Here is a 16,066-nt window from a genome sequence, read left to right as displayed (position 1 = left end):
ACAAATTGTTGTTGTGGAACAGGGTGCGTGAGCTGTTGCGACTTTAAGAGATTTACCAAGATGATGAAAGGGTTGGCGTTGCCTTGTGTAGCAGAATATCAGATATCAGTTCCTTTCTGCATGCACAGCCGGTACCTCATTCTGTGTGCTGGCAAGGGGAAACTGTAAGATTTATAGGTGAATTAAAAGAAAAGTGAATGTTCATATCCTTTGTTCGGCGATTAAAATAAAATTGCTGAGGGAACTGCACAGAAAGCCGCAGTGAAACTGGACAGGAGCCAGGTATCAGGGTCAGGCTGATGTTAGTATATAAATTATAGCCGGCACAGTACAGGCACAATGCTGCGCTTACAATGGTTAAAAAATCCCCTTAATGCAGATTGTGTGGCAGTTGCTTAATACGTGGTAAAATAATTCCAATGATGCCATATTGCATTTCCTTCATATTTTTCACATAATACTGTGAATAGGCACCTGAATAACTGAATAAGGACCGCTTACGAACGCAACTTCAAGTGCAACTAACACTAACTAAAATGGACTTGAATGTTGCGCTTATTCATGAAATGCCCATGCACCCGAAACACCCTCCTTGCACTTACGTATAGTGTCGCCCAGGGGCGTAACTATAGAGGAAGCAGACCCTGCAGCTGCAGGGGGGCCCATGAGGTATAGGGGGCCCATGAGGCCCTTATTCATATATAGTTTCAATAAATATTGGCAAAACAGGTCAACCTCTAAACATTTTCGAGACCTGAAAAATTATTTGCTGTGCGGCCCAGTAATATCTAGTTAAGCCACTGGTGGCGCCATTAGGTCTGTCCTGCCTATTCTTTTCAATTGTGTGTAAAGGCCCCCATACACGGGCCGATAAAAGTTGCCAACAGAGTCGCTTGCTTATTGGCCCACGCGTGGGGCCATCCGACGGGCTTCCCCGAACGATATCTGGCTGAAAGTCGGGCAGATGTCGATCTGGCAGGTTAAAAAATCCCGGATTGTGGCTGCATCTATGCGTCTATGCGGTCCTGCAATCTGACTGCCCGAATCAGATCCAATATCATCCGATTGTTGTGCCCTAGGGCCCACGATCGGATCAGCCCGATATCGCCCACTTCAATGCACATCATATCGGGGGGGGGGTTCTGCTCGTTTGGCAACATCGCCAAACAAGCGCATCTCTACGTCTATGGCCACCTTAAGGGCATCTATGAACATGGGGGAATCCCTGAACATGGTGGTAATTGCAGGGTTCCCACAGTGGGTAGCCTCAATAGGTGCAGCTAAAATATCACATGCTCATGCCATTATAATGCTGCTGCATGCCAGGGTGAAACAGTCCCCACCCTGAAAATGTTACCCGCAACTTGCATTTGATTTCTGAACAAGCAAACTTGCACTTGCTTTCATTTTGACTTATTGGACATAGTTACGGCACAACTCCCTCTGCATTGTGGATAGAAAACATCTTCGTTTTCGTCTAAAAATATCACTTTGCACAATGTACTGCATTCATAAATGACCATTTGTATTTACAATAGATGCCAATAGAATTAGGTCTAGGCAGCACCCATGGGGTGTTCCCAGTAACCAATAACACATGGGCGTTTTTTCTGCCTACCTATAGAAAAATAGGTGCTGTGTTTTTCATTTTACAAATGGCATAATTGTGTCAAAAATGTTTAAATCAGGAATATATATTCTGTAGTTCCCGAGCTGTTTCTGAACTACAATTACAGAGAGAGCATGTTAGTAAAAGTACAGAAGAGTAATAGAATGGGAGAATGTACTGAATGGAGCGCTGACTGGCCCAATCACTGATTCCTCTAAGTCCCGAGACAAACCATTGTCTAATTGCAGCCTTGAATTGCTCATTTTTGCAGCTTGTAAGGGCAGATAATCAGCATCATCCTGCCGGGCAGCTATAAATGAAACTAATAAAACGTGTCTGTTAGAAAAATTAGCTGCTCTTGGGGATTTGGAATTTTTTTGGGAACATAGAACGTAGGATTTTTATGTGGGGGAGTGCCATCTGGAACAAAATGAATCTAAACATCTTGCCTTAGCAAGGTGAAAGGGTACTGGGAAATCTTCTCTAGCAGTACCTCCACCTAATGGGATCTGGGAATACACCTGCGGGAGGCCCCATTAGGAAAAATATTTAACACACACTTTGCTTTATAACAATATCAACTTTATACAAAGAAAGTGTAGATAAAAGGGTAAAAGTAAAACTGTGAAAGTAAAATTGTAAAAGGTAAAAAACGCATTCAAATAGCATGACCCACTACCCTGGTGAACCTGTGCCAGTCCTATCCTGGTAATTCCCTACCAGGCAAAGTCCCGCACTACTTCGAAGTATTGGGAGGTTTTTTTTGAAAGACCGAATCGACTCCAAATTGGTTCTAGTGTAGAACCTATAGTGTAAGATTCTTTAATATTAAAGTGCTTTAGTGCTGCCCTGGATTCCTTCTACGTTGGACTATATTTAGTGAGGGAGAGTGAGGACAACTTAACTTCCTGCTCTTATGTTACAGTTCTGGCGTCACTTCTAGGGAGGAATCAGAAACTCAATATAGTGATTATGAAAGTAATTGCAATATGTCTTGACTCCTCTCTCTGAAGAATGCACATGTTCTTTGCCAAAATGCATTCATTGTAACCTAATTATACTCATAGAACCTGAAATGGATTATTTCCCTAATGCCGTCCTTAGGCTGTTTTCTATCATTATTTAAGGTAATGAAGCGACCAATCCTGAATCACTTTTAAATATGAAATAATGTACTTGCTTTTGACTCACTCAGAATCAGCGAATGGCAATGGCGACAGTTATTATGTTTCAAATTAAAGCTGTTGCTTTATATTGTAAATTCTATATTTTTCAGCATTACCGCCCACAGGGACGTTGCCGATTTACTAACGGGCACAGGCGTCACTTCGCTAGCGAAAGAGATAGACGCTAGAGGTGATTCGCACTCTATCACAAGGCGACTTTTAGCTCTGGCGGAAGAACGTTACTCCGCAAACTCACTAAAATGCGGATTTAACTGAACGTTACATCTTTCGCCAGACTTGCCTTCGCCAGCTCAGACCAGGCAAAGTGCAATGGAGTGTATAAAACTGCCTCAATCTTCAGTTACTTACTTCATATTCTGAGTGGAAAAAGCATCTCAGTTCAAAAAACGCCAGCGACTTTTCCTTTTTTCATGGTGATAGGCTGTAAAAGTCCTAAACATTTTTTTGGGTAACCAGTTTCCCAATACATTTTTTAACATATGGAACATTATTTTACAGTGGGCTTATGTGTAGGACATTATAATAACTCTATTAAATTTATTAAGGTTCCCTGGACTTGTCCACTTATCAGTGTAAAGCTAGGCAGCATTGAATGTTAGCGCATCTTCGCTTTGATTTGCTCGAATTGCTGAAGTAACGCTATCGAAAATTGGCCAGCGTCTGTCGGCCAGGACGAAACTTCATATTTTAGTAAATTAGCATTGTGCAGCGAATTTTTGCCTGGCGAAGTGTTGCGAAAGGGTGCGAAGCCGTCGCTAGTGAATTTTTGCCGGTTAGTAAATTTGGCCCTTAATGTGAGCTGCATGTTTCCATTGGTTGCAATTGAATACAACTCACATGAAAGCAGATTCTTATTAATTATTAGGCCAGAAATCTGTGAGCAGAGGCTCTTACTGTGCTGCTGTGCAAGTTACTATTAAATAACATGACTGCTTGCACCAGTGATGCATTTTGTCCTTGCTAGTAAAAGGGCCACATATCTGTGGGACATTACAACCATCTTTAATGCAGAAATATGAATATTCTGAGATAGTACATGAAGGCCATGTCATCCATGGTTTGTGCATCTTGATGGGAAAGTCTGTTTGATGCAATCAGGAGCTTAATCATCAAATGGCTATATGTTGGGGAACTGGGCGTCTTATTGCTCAGGGTCAGGACAGTGTGAAACAAAAAAAGAAAAACATCAGATTCATTATGATATCAAAGCAGGGTTGTATGCACCACTTTAGGTGGCCATACATGGGATAATAAAAGCAGGGGATCTGCGCCAATGAGGCGGCAAAAATGCCATTGTGTAACGTTAAGAGCCAAATTTACAGTTTTTCAAACCGGAAAAAAGCCAGATATCAACCGGACAGGATAAAGAATTCTGCAGGAGTGAGGACCTCATCAACTCATTGATGTGGTCCTTGTTCCAACCGCCTGCATTCCTGTCATTGAGATTGATTGGATCAGGCTGATATTGCCCATCTCAAGGCGATCTTATTGGGGAGAGATCTTCTCAATTTGTGACCAGACCAAACGGGATTTTTGCGCATATAGTCAGCATGGAACTGAATCTGGCACAAAATTAGTTTCCTATAAGTTTTCTGTAAAACATTACAAGGGGTCCTCTTGCCTCTATAACATTCCTGTTGCATGGAAATCACCAGCAAGTGTCACTGCTCTGTATGTAGAGTGCGTGGAACATAGGACTTGCCCTTAAAAGAGAATTCAACCCTAAAGTTAAAAAACCCTACCCCCCTACCCTACATAGACCCCCCTCCCCCCAGCCTAAGTTTTACCCCAGGCAAATGCCCCTAACGTTTTACTTACCCCTCGGTGCAGATTCAGGCATCGGAGTTCACAGGTGCCATCTTCAGCCGCTTCTTCAAGTAAGTAAAACGTTAAGGGCATTTGCCTCGGCTAACATTTAGGCTGGGGGGAGGAGGGCAACCTATATAAATAGGGGCAGTGCATTGTTTCTAAAAATCATGTGAACATGTCACTCGCACACCAGACAGCAGAAATGATGCCAACCAGACTTGGCCAACTTTCAGCGCAACCTCTGTCTGATTTATGGTGAAGTGCTTTTATTTTGACCCATAGGCCACAATAGTGTCAGGCACAAATCCCCTGGAGAATGCAACAACCGCATTCTGGGGACGAAACCTGGTGCTTGCACTTCAAATTGCTTTGCTTCCTGCACCTGCGGCCGAAAATGATCCTTGTTGTGTTTAGTCCGCCGTGCTGCTAAGGTTTTGTTATTTTTATTATTATATATTGTTTATATAGTATAGACACATTCTGCAGCATTTTTACAAAGTGCCACTGCTCTAGTGAAGCTTACAGTCTAAAGTCCCTATCACATTAACACACAATAGGGTTCATTAATATGGAGCCAGTTGCCTGTATGTTTTTGGAGTTTTGGAAACTTGAGTACCTGGGGGAAACCCCACAGACGCAGGGAGTACATACTAATTCCTTGCATATAGTGCCCTGGCAGGAACCAAACCCTGCAAGGCAGCAAAGCCATAGACTTAATACTTTTACTGGTGGGCTCAGCACATACTTCTAATCTTACTGCCTGCTCTGAGCCTCTCCATATAATGCAATTTTAAAAGGTTGACACTGCAGGGAATGTCATTGACATCTCTAGCATAGGGTTTTCTGTAACAAGAGCTCTCCAAATGTAGAATTATTTCTCACAGAAGCAGGGAAATCATTTTCTACTGATTGCATAAATGGTTTAGCACGGCTTAGAAAACTGTAATGTATTGGTAATCTCCTTTGATGAGATTCAATTTTACATTGTTCTGTTAAGTAGCTTTATTTCTTAGGATATGGTGCTCTTGCTGTTAGAATTATCTCTAGTCCTTTGCGTGGTTTTGTAAAGAAAGGGTTCCAATCCCCATATAAAAAAATGCTAATTAAATATTTTATTGTGTTGCCATATTACTCACAGCATCAGATCTGATGTCACTTCCTTAAAGGGATTCTGTCATGATTTTTATGATGTATATTTTATTTCTAAATTACACTGTTTACACTGCAAATAATTCACTCAAGAATATAACATTTCATTTCTGAACCAGCAAGTGTATTTTTTTTAGTTGTAATATTGGTGTGTAGGTGCATCTCAGGTCATTTTGCCTGGTCATGTGCTTTCAGAAAGAGCCAGCAATTTAGGATGGAACTGCTTTCTGGCAGGCTGTTGTTTCTCCTACTCAATGTAACTGAATGTGTCGCAATGGGACCTGAATTATACTATTGAGTGCTGTTCTTAGATCTACCAGGCAGCTGTTATCTTGTGTTAGGGAGCTGCTATCTGGTTACCTTCCCATTGTTCTGTTATTAGGCGGCTGGGGGGAAAGGGAGGGGGTGATATCACTCCAGTACAGCAGTAAAGAGTGACTGAAGTTTATCAGGGCACAAGTCACATGACTGGGGACAGCTGGGAAACTGACATGTCTAGCTCCATGTCAGATTTCAAAATAAATATAAAAAAATTGGTTTGCTCTTTTGCAAAACGAATTTCAGTGTAGAAATCTGCTGGAGCAGCACTTTTAACTGATGCGTTTTGAAAAAAACATTTTTTCCCATGACAGTATCCCTTTAAGTCACACACATCACTCACACCATTTGCCACAGTGAATTATTTTCAGGTATCTGGTGGGCACAATGTGTGGTTTAGCCCAGATTATTAAAATATATAATTAATCAAAGAGTATGCTGGGTGATGTTTTGGCGATGTTTTGCTGCCCCTGAAACTGGGTGCCTTGGGTCTGTGCATGGCAGCATGAAATCAGGAGACTACCAAGACAGAAAGTTGGGTTTCCATTGCAGATCATGGGTCTTCCAGCATGACAATGACCCAAAGCATACTTCAGTGAGACCCAGGGATGTTTAAAGGCAAAACACTGGACTCTTCTGTAGTGACCAGCAGCAAGTCCAGGTACTGTGTAACCATTGTGGAGAGATCTGAAAACTGCAGTCGGGAGAAGGCATCATTCAAATGCTGGGGAACTGGAGCAAAAGAAGAGTGATCCAAACTGTCAGTAGAGCGATGTGGAAAGCTCACTCATGGCTATAGGGAGAACTGGATTTCAGTTATTTTAAGGGGGCGATACCAAATAGTATGTCTAGGGTGTCCATAATTTTGGCAATGTAAGGATATGATAATCTCTGAACTGAATAACAAAGTTCTTTCATCTTAAATGAGATATATTATATAATGCCAGTGCATTTTACTCTTTTAAATATAGAAGAAATGTGCTGGAAAAAGTAGTGTTTTGGGCTGATCTATTTTAAATTTCTTCTAAAACCCCTTCTAGTCCTGCCCACATGTTTCACTTCCAGTTGCTTCCCATGTCAGGCTGTGCAGGTGAACCAGTGGCACTCAGCAAACTGCCTTGTAGGATAGGAACCAATTACAGTTGCATTATCGCCGCATTATAGCCCCGCCCCAATATATCACAGCCACGCCTCCATGCCCAGATTTAGGCGGGAGGAAAGGCGGCAACCCTAGAACCAGATAGGGAACTGAAGCCTGCAGCAGAGCTGTGGCTAACCTCCTCCTACTGTGAACCCCTTATTTGCATGTAACAGATCTACCAGGAGCTCCAATAAAGGGGTAATTTTAAAAAAGAATATTAATATTTAGCCCAAAGTAAAACAAGCACCATATATTATTTATTATTGCCTACAAAATTGAGGGGGGAGGGTCACTTTTTTATATGTCTATTTTTTTTATATGTCCATTATATTTAATGATTTAGAAACTGGTAATATGGAAACTGATGTCTAAGGATAACTCTGCTTTCCATTTTATATTGAGGATAACCCTACATTCCCTTTTAATATCAAGCAGAAGCTGTGTATGTTGTTTGTTTAAATGGCATATATTTTCAAGTATGTACCGAATTATCTGACATATGCTCCATTAACAGACTTGTCCTTTATTTTCAGGCCAGTCAAAACATGGCATGCAAGGATCTTCCCTGGAAAATATAGAATTTCATCAGTCAAAAGAGAATCTTTCTAATGGGAACAGTCACATTCCACAAAAATCGGGGCGGAATATTCCACGGAGACATACTGTAGGTGGCCCTCGGAGTTCTAAAGAGATTTTGGGAATGCAGACATCGGATATGGACAGGAAAAGAGAGGCCTTCCTAGAACATCTCAAATACAAATATCCTCATCATGCCACTGCAATTATGGGCCACCAGGAGCGGCTCAGAGATCAGGTATGAGATAGAATCAAGCTGTAGACTTGGGGTGACTAAGTAAGGGATAAAAGAAGTAGAAAAGAATTGTCTATTTGTTATTATTTAATTTCCAGCATAATCTCTGCATCTTTAGTTGTTGCTTGTAAAAGTTGAAGGAACTTATTTCTACCATCAGGGTTGTCATTAGATGACTTTAGGGGGCAGATCCACTAAAGGGCGAATTGTTGCCAGCGACCGCTTCACACACAAATTGCTACCACTACACTAGGGGCACATTTACTAAGGGTCGAATTTCGAAGTGAATACAACTTCGAAATTCGACCATCGAATTGCAGTTTGATATTCGAAGTCGTAGGTTTTTTTGATCGAATATGGCTGTAATCATTTGATCGATCGATCGATTAAATCCTTCGATTCGAACGACTTAACCGTTCGATCGAATGATTTTAAAAAAAGAAATTTCGACTTCTAAAAACTTAGCCAAATGTTGGCTATAGGTTCTAGGAGCTCCCCGTAGGCTAACATAGCAATTCGGCAGGTTTAAGGTGGCGAAGTGGCGAAGTTTTTTTTAAAGAGACAGTACTTTGGTTTTCGAATGGTCGAATATTCGACATTTGCAAATTAGGGGTGGGAAGGGGAAAACTTTTTTTACTTCTTTGTTTTGTGACAAAAAGTCATGTGATTTCCCCCCCCCCGCCCCTAATTTGCAAATGCAGTGAGGCACTCAACTCGCCTCAGGCGTCAGTGCCCCCTGGTTGTGAGGGGCGTCAAAAAGGCTGCTCCTGGTAACTAAGAGCTGAATTTCCGGTTTCAACCCCCTGACCCCCGTCCGGCGCTGAAGGTGAGTGTCGTGGGGAGGCGGCAAAAACAAAGGCCGCCTCAGACGGCAAATTGGGCAGGATCACCCCTGCCTTTAGGACATGTTGCTTCCAACGCAGTGGTTTCTGGGTGTACTATGCACCAATCTGCCAAGTCTTTATAGCATTTGGGTCTCACATCGAATGTGGGGAAATAATTGCTTCATTGTGATGTTTTGTGTCAGTTTTGTTCTTTGCCACATGCTGGTTATCTTCTTTATCGACATGTGACATGGATAATCTATTATATTATAACTGGGAAACAAATGGGCTGTGATATTTACTTTGCTAATGGCTGTGAAACTGGTAATAGCACCAATACCAGTTCTAATAATATCTGTCTTATTTATGCAGTTTAGTAAGAAAGGGAAAACAAGTCACTTATAATTAGTGTTTAGCTTTATTTTACTCATTAGCCATACATGAGCTGGAACTGTAACCACTCCATGCTGAGTTGGCAGTTTATTGGGGTCAAAACCACAGCCATGCTGCTGGAGATCTGCCAGATTTCTGTTGGTCTCATTTTAATACAGTAGAACCCCCATTTTATGTTTTTCTGGGGACCAGGAAAAAATGTCTGTAAAATTATGTAAAATCTGAGAATAAATTCCGTAATTCGGGATAACGGTTTTCTGGTTAACGGATCCCATACCTGTATATATATTTTTACTGTTAATTATTACTTATGAGCAGGTTTACAGATACATTGATGATGGTACCCCTGTTGCAGATCTTTCACTTGATTTTCTTCAGGTGTTTCCACTCCAGCGTGCAGCTTCTGCTGTGCATAGAGATCCATAGATTGCACTTTTACAACCCATGAGCCGATAAGAGAAATTACCTTCTCATGAAGAACTACCGAGCTGGCAGGGCAAAACATTAATCTAAGGCAGCTGCAGAGCGACAGTTTCCACCTTCCCCATGGAAACGCAGCAGGGATGTCCTGGGGGTTGCAGTTCTACAACAAGACATATGCCAAAGGTTGTCAATCCCTATTATAATTGGAAGCTAAAGTTTCAGGCTCCTCTTTTCATCTCAGTTCACTGAGCAAACCTGGCTTTCTTTTGTAGCCTCACAAGCTGCATACAAGAACTACAGAATAATGCCAGGTATAGAGAGTGCCAGTCCCATCTCTGTTTGTGTCGGTGCAGCTCTTACTGTACGTTCTAAATGTTTGTGGCGTTCAGTTAATAAGAAGGTGCCTAGTTCCCCATGGTATCTGGCAAGTAAAAAACTAAAGCTACACAGTGAGTTACCCACAGCGAAAAAAGAGACTGGCATCAAAGACTACAGAGTATTAACTACTGCTTCTGGCGAGTTCAGATACATGACAAACTGGCTCCTGAGCAACATGGTGCTCTCCAAAACCTTGGATGTTGCTCCAAGTGGCTTCAAAGCAGGTGCTTATTTTTGAATTCCAGTCTTAGAGGCAAGTTATAGTTGTATAAAAACCAGCTGTACTGCCAAACAGAGTCTCCTGTAGGCTGCAAGTCCACATAGGGGCTACCAAATAGCCAATCACAGCCATGTAAAATATACACAGAAATGTGGCTCTTAAGACAATGGCACGGGGCATGTATTCAATCATCAGCACCACCTCCAGCTTGGTGGGTGTGTGGCAAAATGCTTAAATGTGCCTCCTTATAGATTAACCTGGGAATTGCTCTGACCCTGGTGGTGCCCCTGGCAATTGCCACTTCATCACCCATCTGGCAAGCTGGAAATCCTGTGAGCAGCAAATTTGTTGAATACATGCTATGTGCCAATGCCCTTTAATGATGCCAGTGTCAACTAGTAAAGTGTGGAAAAAAACAGGGCCGACCGGCACTCAAACGGATCCACAGGACCAAAGAAGATCAGTTAAAAAATTATTTTATTTATACAAAGTAAAAAATGTATATTTGCATCTCCATTCACCCTACGCGTTTCCATGCCCGTGACTAAGTGCCCTGAGTGGGTGTGAAACGCGTAGGGCTGACGGAGATGCAAATATACATTTTTAACTTTGTATAAATAAAATTATTTTTTAACTTCTTCTTTGGTCCTGTGGATCCGTTTGAGTGCCGGTTGGCCCTGTTTTTTCCACATATCTGTTGTCGTACTGCTCCCTAAAGCTGGGGGTCTGGGGCTGGTGCACCTGAACCACATTTACTATTTGGTGAGTCATTTACAATTTATTCTGGAACACCATCTTTCTTCCTACTTTTCAACTAGTAAAGTACCATCTGATGCAAAAGCTGAATAGCTTTAGGCTGCTGTCCGATTCGTTTCGATTTCGTTGCCCGCGTTAAATTGGCGCTACAGTGGACAACAAAAATTTTTTTTTACCAATTAGCCAGCACTCACCAAGATTTTTAATGTCTTGTAAATAAGTCAGGTGCACGTCAATCGGTGTCCACTCCAACCGACTTTAAATATCCAAGAAAATGTAGCAACACCATCCAAGGATGCAATTAAAAAGCCTTTAATAGTTACTTTTTTGCTTCATAGTCTGGACAGATATAAAGTTTCAAGCCAAACTAATGGCCCTTTATCAAGAAAGTCGCTCGTGGAAAAATTGTTGTGCGTCAAATTTATTTTGACGCCCGTTGACTTTAATGCATTTGGACAAAAATGTTGCGCATGTAAAAAATGGTCTCGCGTCAAAATAATTTTGATTCCCATTGACTTCATTGAGTTTTGAAATTTTTTTGGAGTTTTGCGAAATTTTTGGCAAAGCGTAACGGGACAGAAAAACATGGAAATAGGCTAAAAACTGTTGCCAACAATATGCAGTTTTGATGCCACATTGTTTTTCAGTTTGAAAAGAACAGGGTGAACAAAACAACAACAATTTTGATTATAGTCTTTAGTTTCCAAGGAATACTGGGAGTTGTAGTCCAATGGGTTGGGCATGCCTGGAATAACCTGTTTTACTAGAATAAAACCAGCTCTGTTTTTATAAAGAAAGTAGGCCAGAGGCTATAAAGATAAAAAAAAAACACAAAAGGAGAGAGAAACCTGTCGAGGCTGAACGTTGGAGCTCTCACCTAACGTTACTTGGCCAGGGGAACTTGTGGCACTGCTGCAGATACATTGTCAGACAGGGAGGGGCAGATAAGGAATCACCTATTGTTACATACAGGCCCAGTGGCCCCTTACAAAACTCATCAAGTCCTTTCACAAGGGGCTGATCAGCCGCACAGTGAGGTGGTAACAAGTCAGGAAGGCACAAGCCCTTACTTATTGCAGCTAAGAGAAATCCACACCATTCTTTTATTGGGCACCAGTAACTTGTGTGTGTGTGTGTAGACTGCCAGGTGGGGTTAGAGTAACCATAGGGATTGTATGATGTCACAATTGGGGAAGCATGTTAAGGCAGCCAAAGTTACATGTTAGAGCGCTTAAGGGAAAAAAATTCAATAGGCTGGAAGCAGTTTTCAAGTGAGTACAGGACTGGGATGTGGCTGTGTTCTAACTGACAGCAAGAAAGGATTACAGAACTCATTGCCTCCGCTGGTCATGCTGCTGCTTCTGCTGGACCCCTACAGGAAAACAGGTAAATACACACTTTTCATATAGATGTAAGCTCTGCAAACACGTAGGGTGGTATTTGTCTACGGAGTTCGGCCCCCTGTGTCCCATTTGCTGTAACTGGCCAGCTACACGTGTGCCTGCTGGAAACTGCTCAGAATGGTAAAAGGGATCTCCACCCAAAATACAATTTTTTTCAGATTTTTGCAGAATGAAAGAATATACATTCTCAGCCAATTTCCGATATAAATCCATCAAGATGTTAAATGTAATTGCTCTCAAAAGCAGCGTTTGATTATCCCTTTATTCTGTTCTCAGGTTCTGACTCTTGAAACAATGTAAGAGAAGTTAGATCTCCTGGTATGTTCCTCAGTTGGCTTCTACTAAATTTTTGGGTGGTATAGACCCCCTTTAAAAGGTCAACAATAAGTTGCTTTCAAGGCAAATATACTGTGTATGTAGGGTTGCCACCTTTTCTGGAAAAATAAAATATATATTTAGCTTTTTTCCCTATTAATATCATTGGGATCAACCATCATTTTTACCGGCCAGGCCAGTAAAATACCGGCCAGATGGCAACCCTATGTGTTTGTAGAGGTTTTCAAGCATTGTTTGTGCTCTATTTATGCCTTAGTGCAGGGATCCCCAACCTTTTGAACCCGTGAGCAACATTCAGAAGTAAAAGGAGTTGGGGAGCAACAATAGCATGCAAAATGTTCCTGGGGTGCCAAATAAGGGCTGTGATTGGCCATTTAGTAGCCCCTATATGGATTGTCAGCCTACATTGAGGCTGTGTTTGGCAGTGCACCAGGTTTTTATGCAGCGAAAACTTGCATTCAAGCCAGGAATTCAAAAATAAGCACCTCTTTTGAGGCCACTGGGAGCAACATCCAAGGAGTTGAAGAGCAACATGTTGCTCACGAGGTACTGGTTGGGGATCACTGCCTTAGTGTTTGTGAGCTTTTAGTACCTTGGAGGTATTTTCTATAATAGAAGTGCTGCAGTGTGCACGACTTGTGCCTTACATTCTGTGCTGTGCACTCATATTTCATTTGCAAACTTAAAGGGGTAGTTTCTTGATATCTATAATTTTAGAGTGACTAGAGTGGAGGCAGCAGATGGAAAAAAGGGTTTGCAATCTATGGGCAAGAGGAGGGGATGGCAGGAAACAGGTAATTTAGTGTATTATGGTTTCAAAAAAGGTGCAGAGCTATATCTACTTATAACATAGATATATATAGTATCCCAGAATATATGTTATAATTGGTAATTTATTAATGTATCTCCAGTACCTTATATATGTGTGATGGACTGTGCCTGGCAGAACGGTTTCTGGAGGTTTGAGGGGGCAGAAAGTATTATCATACTTACTTGGCATTGTGAGGTTAGTTTTGTTCTGTGTTTTGGCTTTATGTGTTGTGGAAATTCTTGCTGTATAGCCATGCAAGTAGAGGATCCCTCCAGTTTACTCATGGGGTCTGGGTGCGCCATGCTCCAGACCTACAGCTCAAGGTGGAGGTATCAAACCATGGAGAGAACATCAGGCACTCACAAATCCAACAGACAGGTGTAGTAAAAGAGCTGTTGACATTATTTTAGAAAAATAGTGAAGAAAGCCTTATGCGTTTCGTGCACTTAGGCACGGAACATGTAAGGGCGGAGACAGATGAGAAAATTCACAGAGATTAGTCGCCTGGCGACAAATCGCCTCTTCATTGGGCGACTAAATTTCTCGAGGTGCCTTCCTGCTGGCTAGAATCTAAATCGCCAGTGGGGTGGCACTCTGAGCTCTTCATTTTCTGAAGTCGCCCGAAGTTTCCTCTTGAGGCAACTTTGGGCGACATCAGAAAATGAAGCACTCCGAGTGCCATCCAGTACACGTTTTAGATTCTAGCTGGCGGGGAGGAGGTTCGGGGAGATTAGCCGCCCGAATGAGATTCGGGTGGCTAAATCTCCTGAATCTTCTCTTCTGTCTCTGCTGTAAGACTTTGCTTAGTCCACTATTTGCATAAAATAAAACCTGTAGTTCTTTTACTATGACTGTCTCTGGGATCTGTGAAAGCCTGTTGTTCTCTCCATGGTTTAGCTTCATGTGGTAATGAGATGTGTGCATTAAAGAAAACCTGCTAATTCTACCATTACAGTCCATGTGAGTGATCTCTCAGCTGGGCTATCCCTGGGCAAACTCTTGTGTATGGATGGAATCTTGCAAAAGATCTTTAGTAGAAATAATGCAGGGGCAAGTAGACCGTGTTAATGAGCTCTGACTATTCTGCCCTATGTCTTTGTTCCTTATCACAGTTTGGACATATACTTCATGTTCCACGCATGGAACCAGTTTGTGATGTATCCTGTAGCAGCAAGCAATTCCCAGATCTAAAGTATCCCGTCTATGCCATTTCTCATGCTGGGAGGGAGTCATTTGTTAAGCCCAGTAGGGGCCCTTTAAATGATAATGAGTCTTACTGGCATACAATAGCAAAGTTTTGCCACTCTTAAAGCCAGGGGATATTCATGTTCAGGAAAATGATGCCGCTCGCTAATGAGATATCAGGGGTGAGCTCAGTTAGAAAGTTTCCAGGTAAATGTGCATTAGGATTTTTGCAGAGCAATTTGCAGTTCATTCTGTCTTTTCAGTGCTCTAGGAGATTGACAAAAAGCAAAAACACCTCATCAAACACCTTTATCTTTAGCTTTTTGTCAATTACCTTTGTGCTAAAGCAGCAGGAGGGTGCACTCTATTCATGGAGAACGAATGAAATTAGCAGAAGCGGCAGACTGAAAATATGTATTTTTTATTAAATGTGTTTCTTCACATGAGTACTTATTTAAAGAATACTTTTGCTGACTGGCTGTTAATACCTATAGTAGATACCTTGCATAAAAGAAAGATGAAAATATGGATTTTCATTCCATTGCAACTGCCTCGTGAGGCAACTTTGGGCACTTTGGAAATCCGAAGCGATCCCGCCGGTGATTCCTATTCTAATCTACCTGTCTGCCACCACTTTAATAGCCTCATGAAAATGGAGTGGGACTGTGGGATAGCAGGTATAGTAGGGAGAGATGGTGTCTATAGTAACAGTGGATAATAGTCTCAGGGAAGGGAGTGTGACTGTGGGATACAAGGTATAGTAGGGAGAGATGGTGTCTATAGTAACAGTGGATAATAGTCTCTGGGAAGGGAGTGTGACTGTGGGATATCAGGTATAGTAGGGAGAGATGGTGTCTATAGTAACAGTGGGATAATAGTCAAGGGAGTGTGTGGGTTAGCAGGTATAGTAGGTGCCTATAGTAACAGTGGGATAGTCTCTGGAAGGGAGTGTGACTGTGGGATAGCTATAGTAACAGTGGATAATAGTCTCTGGGAAGGGAGTGTGACTGTGGGATAGCAGGTATAGTAGGGAGAGATGGTGCCTATAGTAACAGTGGATAATAGTCTCTGGGAAGGGAGTGTGACTGTGGATAGCAGGTATAGTAGGGAGAGATGGTGCCTATAGTAACAGTGGATAATAGTCTCTGGGAAGGGAGTGTGACTGTATAGCAGGTATAGTAGGGAGGATGGTATAGTAACAGTGGGATAATAGCTCTGCTGTGGGATAGAGAAGGGAGTGTGACTGTGGGATAGCCCTATAGTAACAGTGGGATAATAGTCTCTGGAAGGGAGTGTGACTGTGGGATAGCAGG

General features: G+C 42.0%; 1 protein-coding gene across 13 annotated transcripts in view; it reads left to right on the top strand.

Annotated features, from left to right (window-relative positions):
* kiaa1217.S (KIAA1217 S homeolog) overlaps positions 1–16,066 on the top strand; it is a 261,072-nt gene that overhangs the window by 67,207 nt on the left and 177,799 nt on the right. For 9 of the 13 annotated variants that reach the window (XM_041567402.1, XM_018269086.2, XM_041567400.1 and 6 more), the window contains exon 2: positions 7,747–8,027. In XM_041567402.1, coding sequence (XP_041423336.1) covers positions 7,747–8,027 — 281 coding nt within the window. Of the gene's footprint in view, positions 1–7,746; positions 8,028–11,848; positions 12,405–16,066 lie in introns of those variants that run through there. The other 4 variants (XM_041567409.1, XM_041567410.1, XM_041567411.1 and 1 more) reach the window with 2 other exon arrangements.

Source organism: Xenopus laevis, chromosome 6S, assembly GCF_017654675.1.
Source record: "Xenopus laevis strain J_2021 chromosome 6S, Xenopus_laevis_v10.1, whole genome shotgun sequence".
NCBI classification, from domain to species: domain Eukaryota; kingdom Metazoa; phylum Chordata; class Amphibia; order Anura; family Pipidae; genus Xenopus; species Xenopus laevis.
The sequence above is the reverse complement of the archived record's forward strand: the minus strand, read 5'-3'. Positions and strand labels throughout refer to the sequence as shown.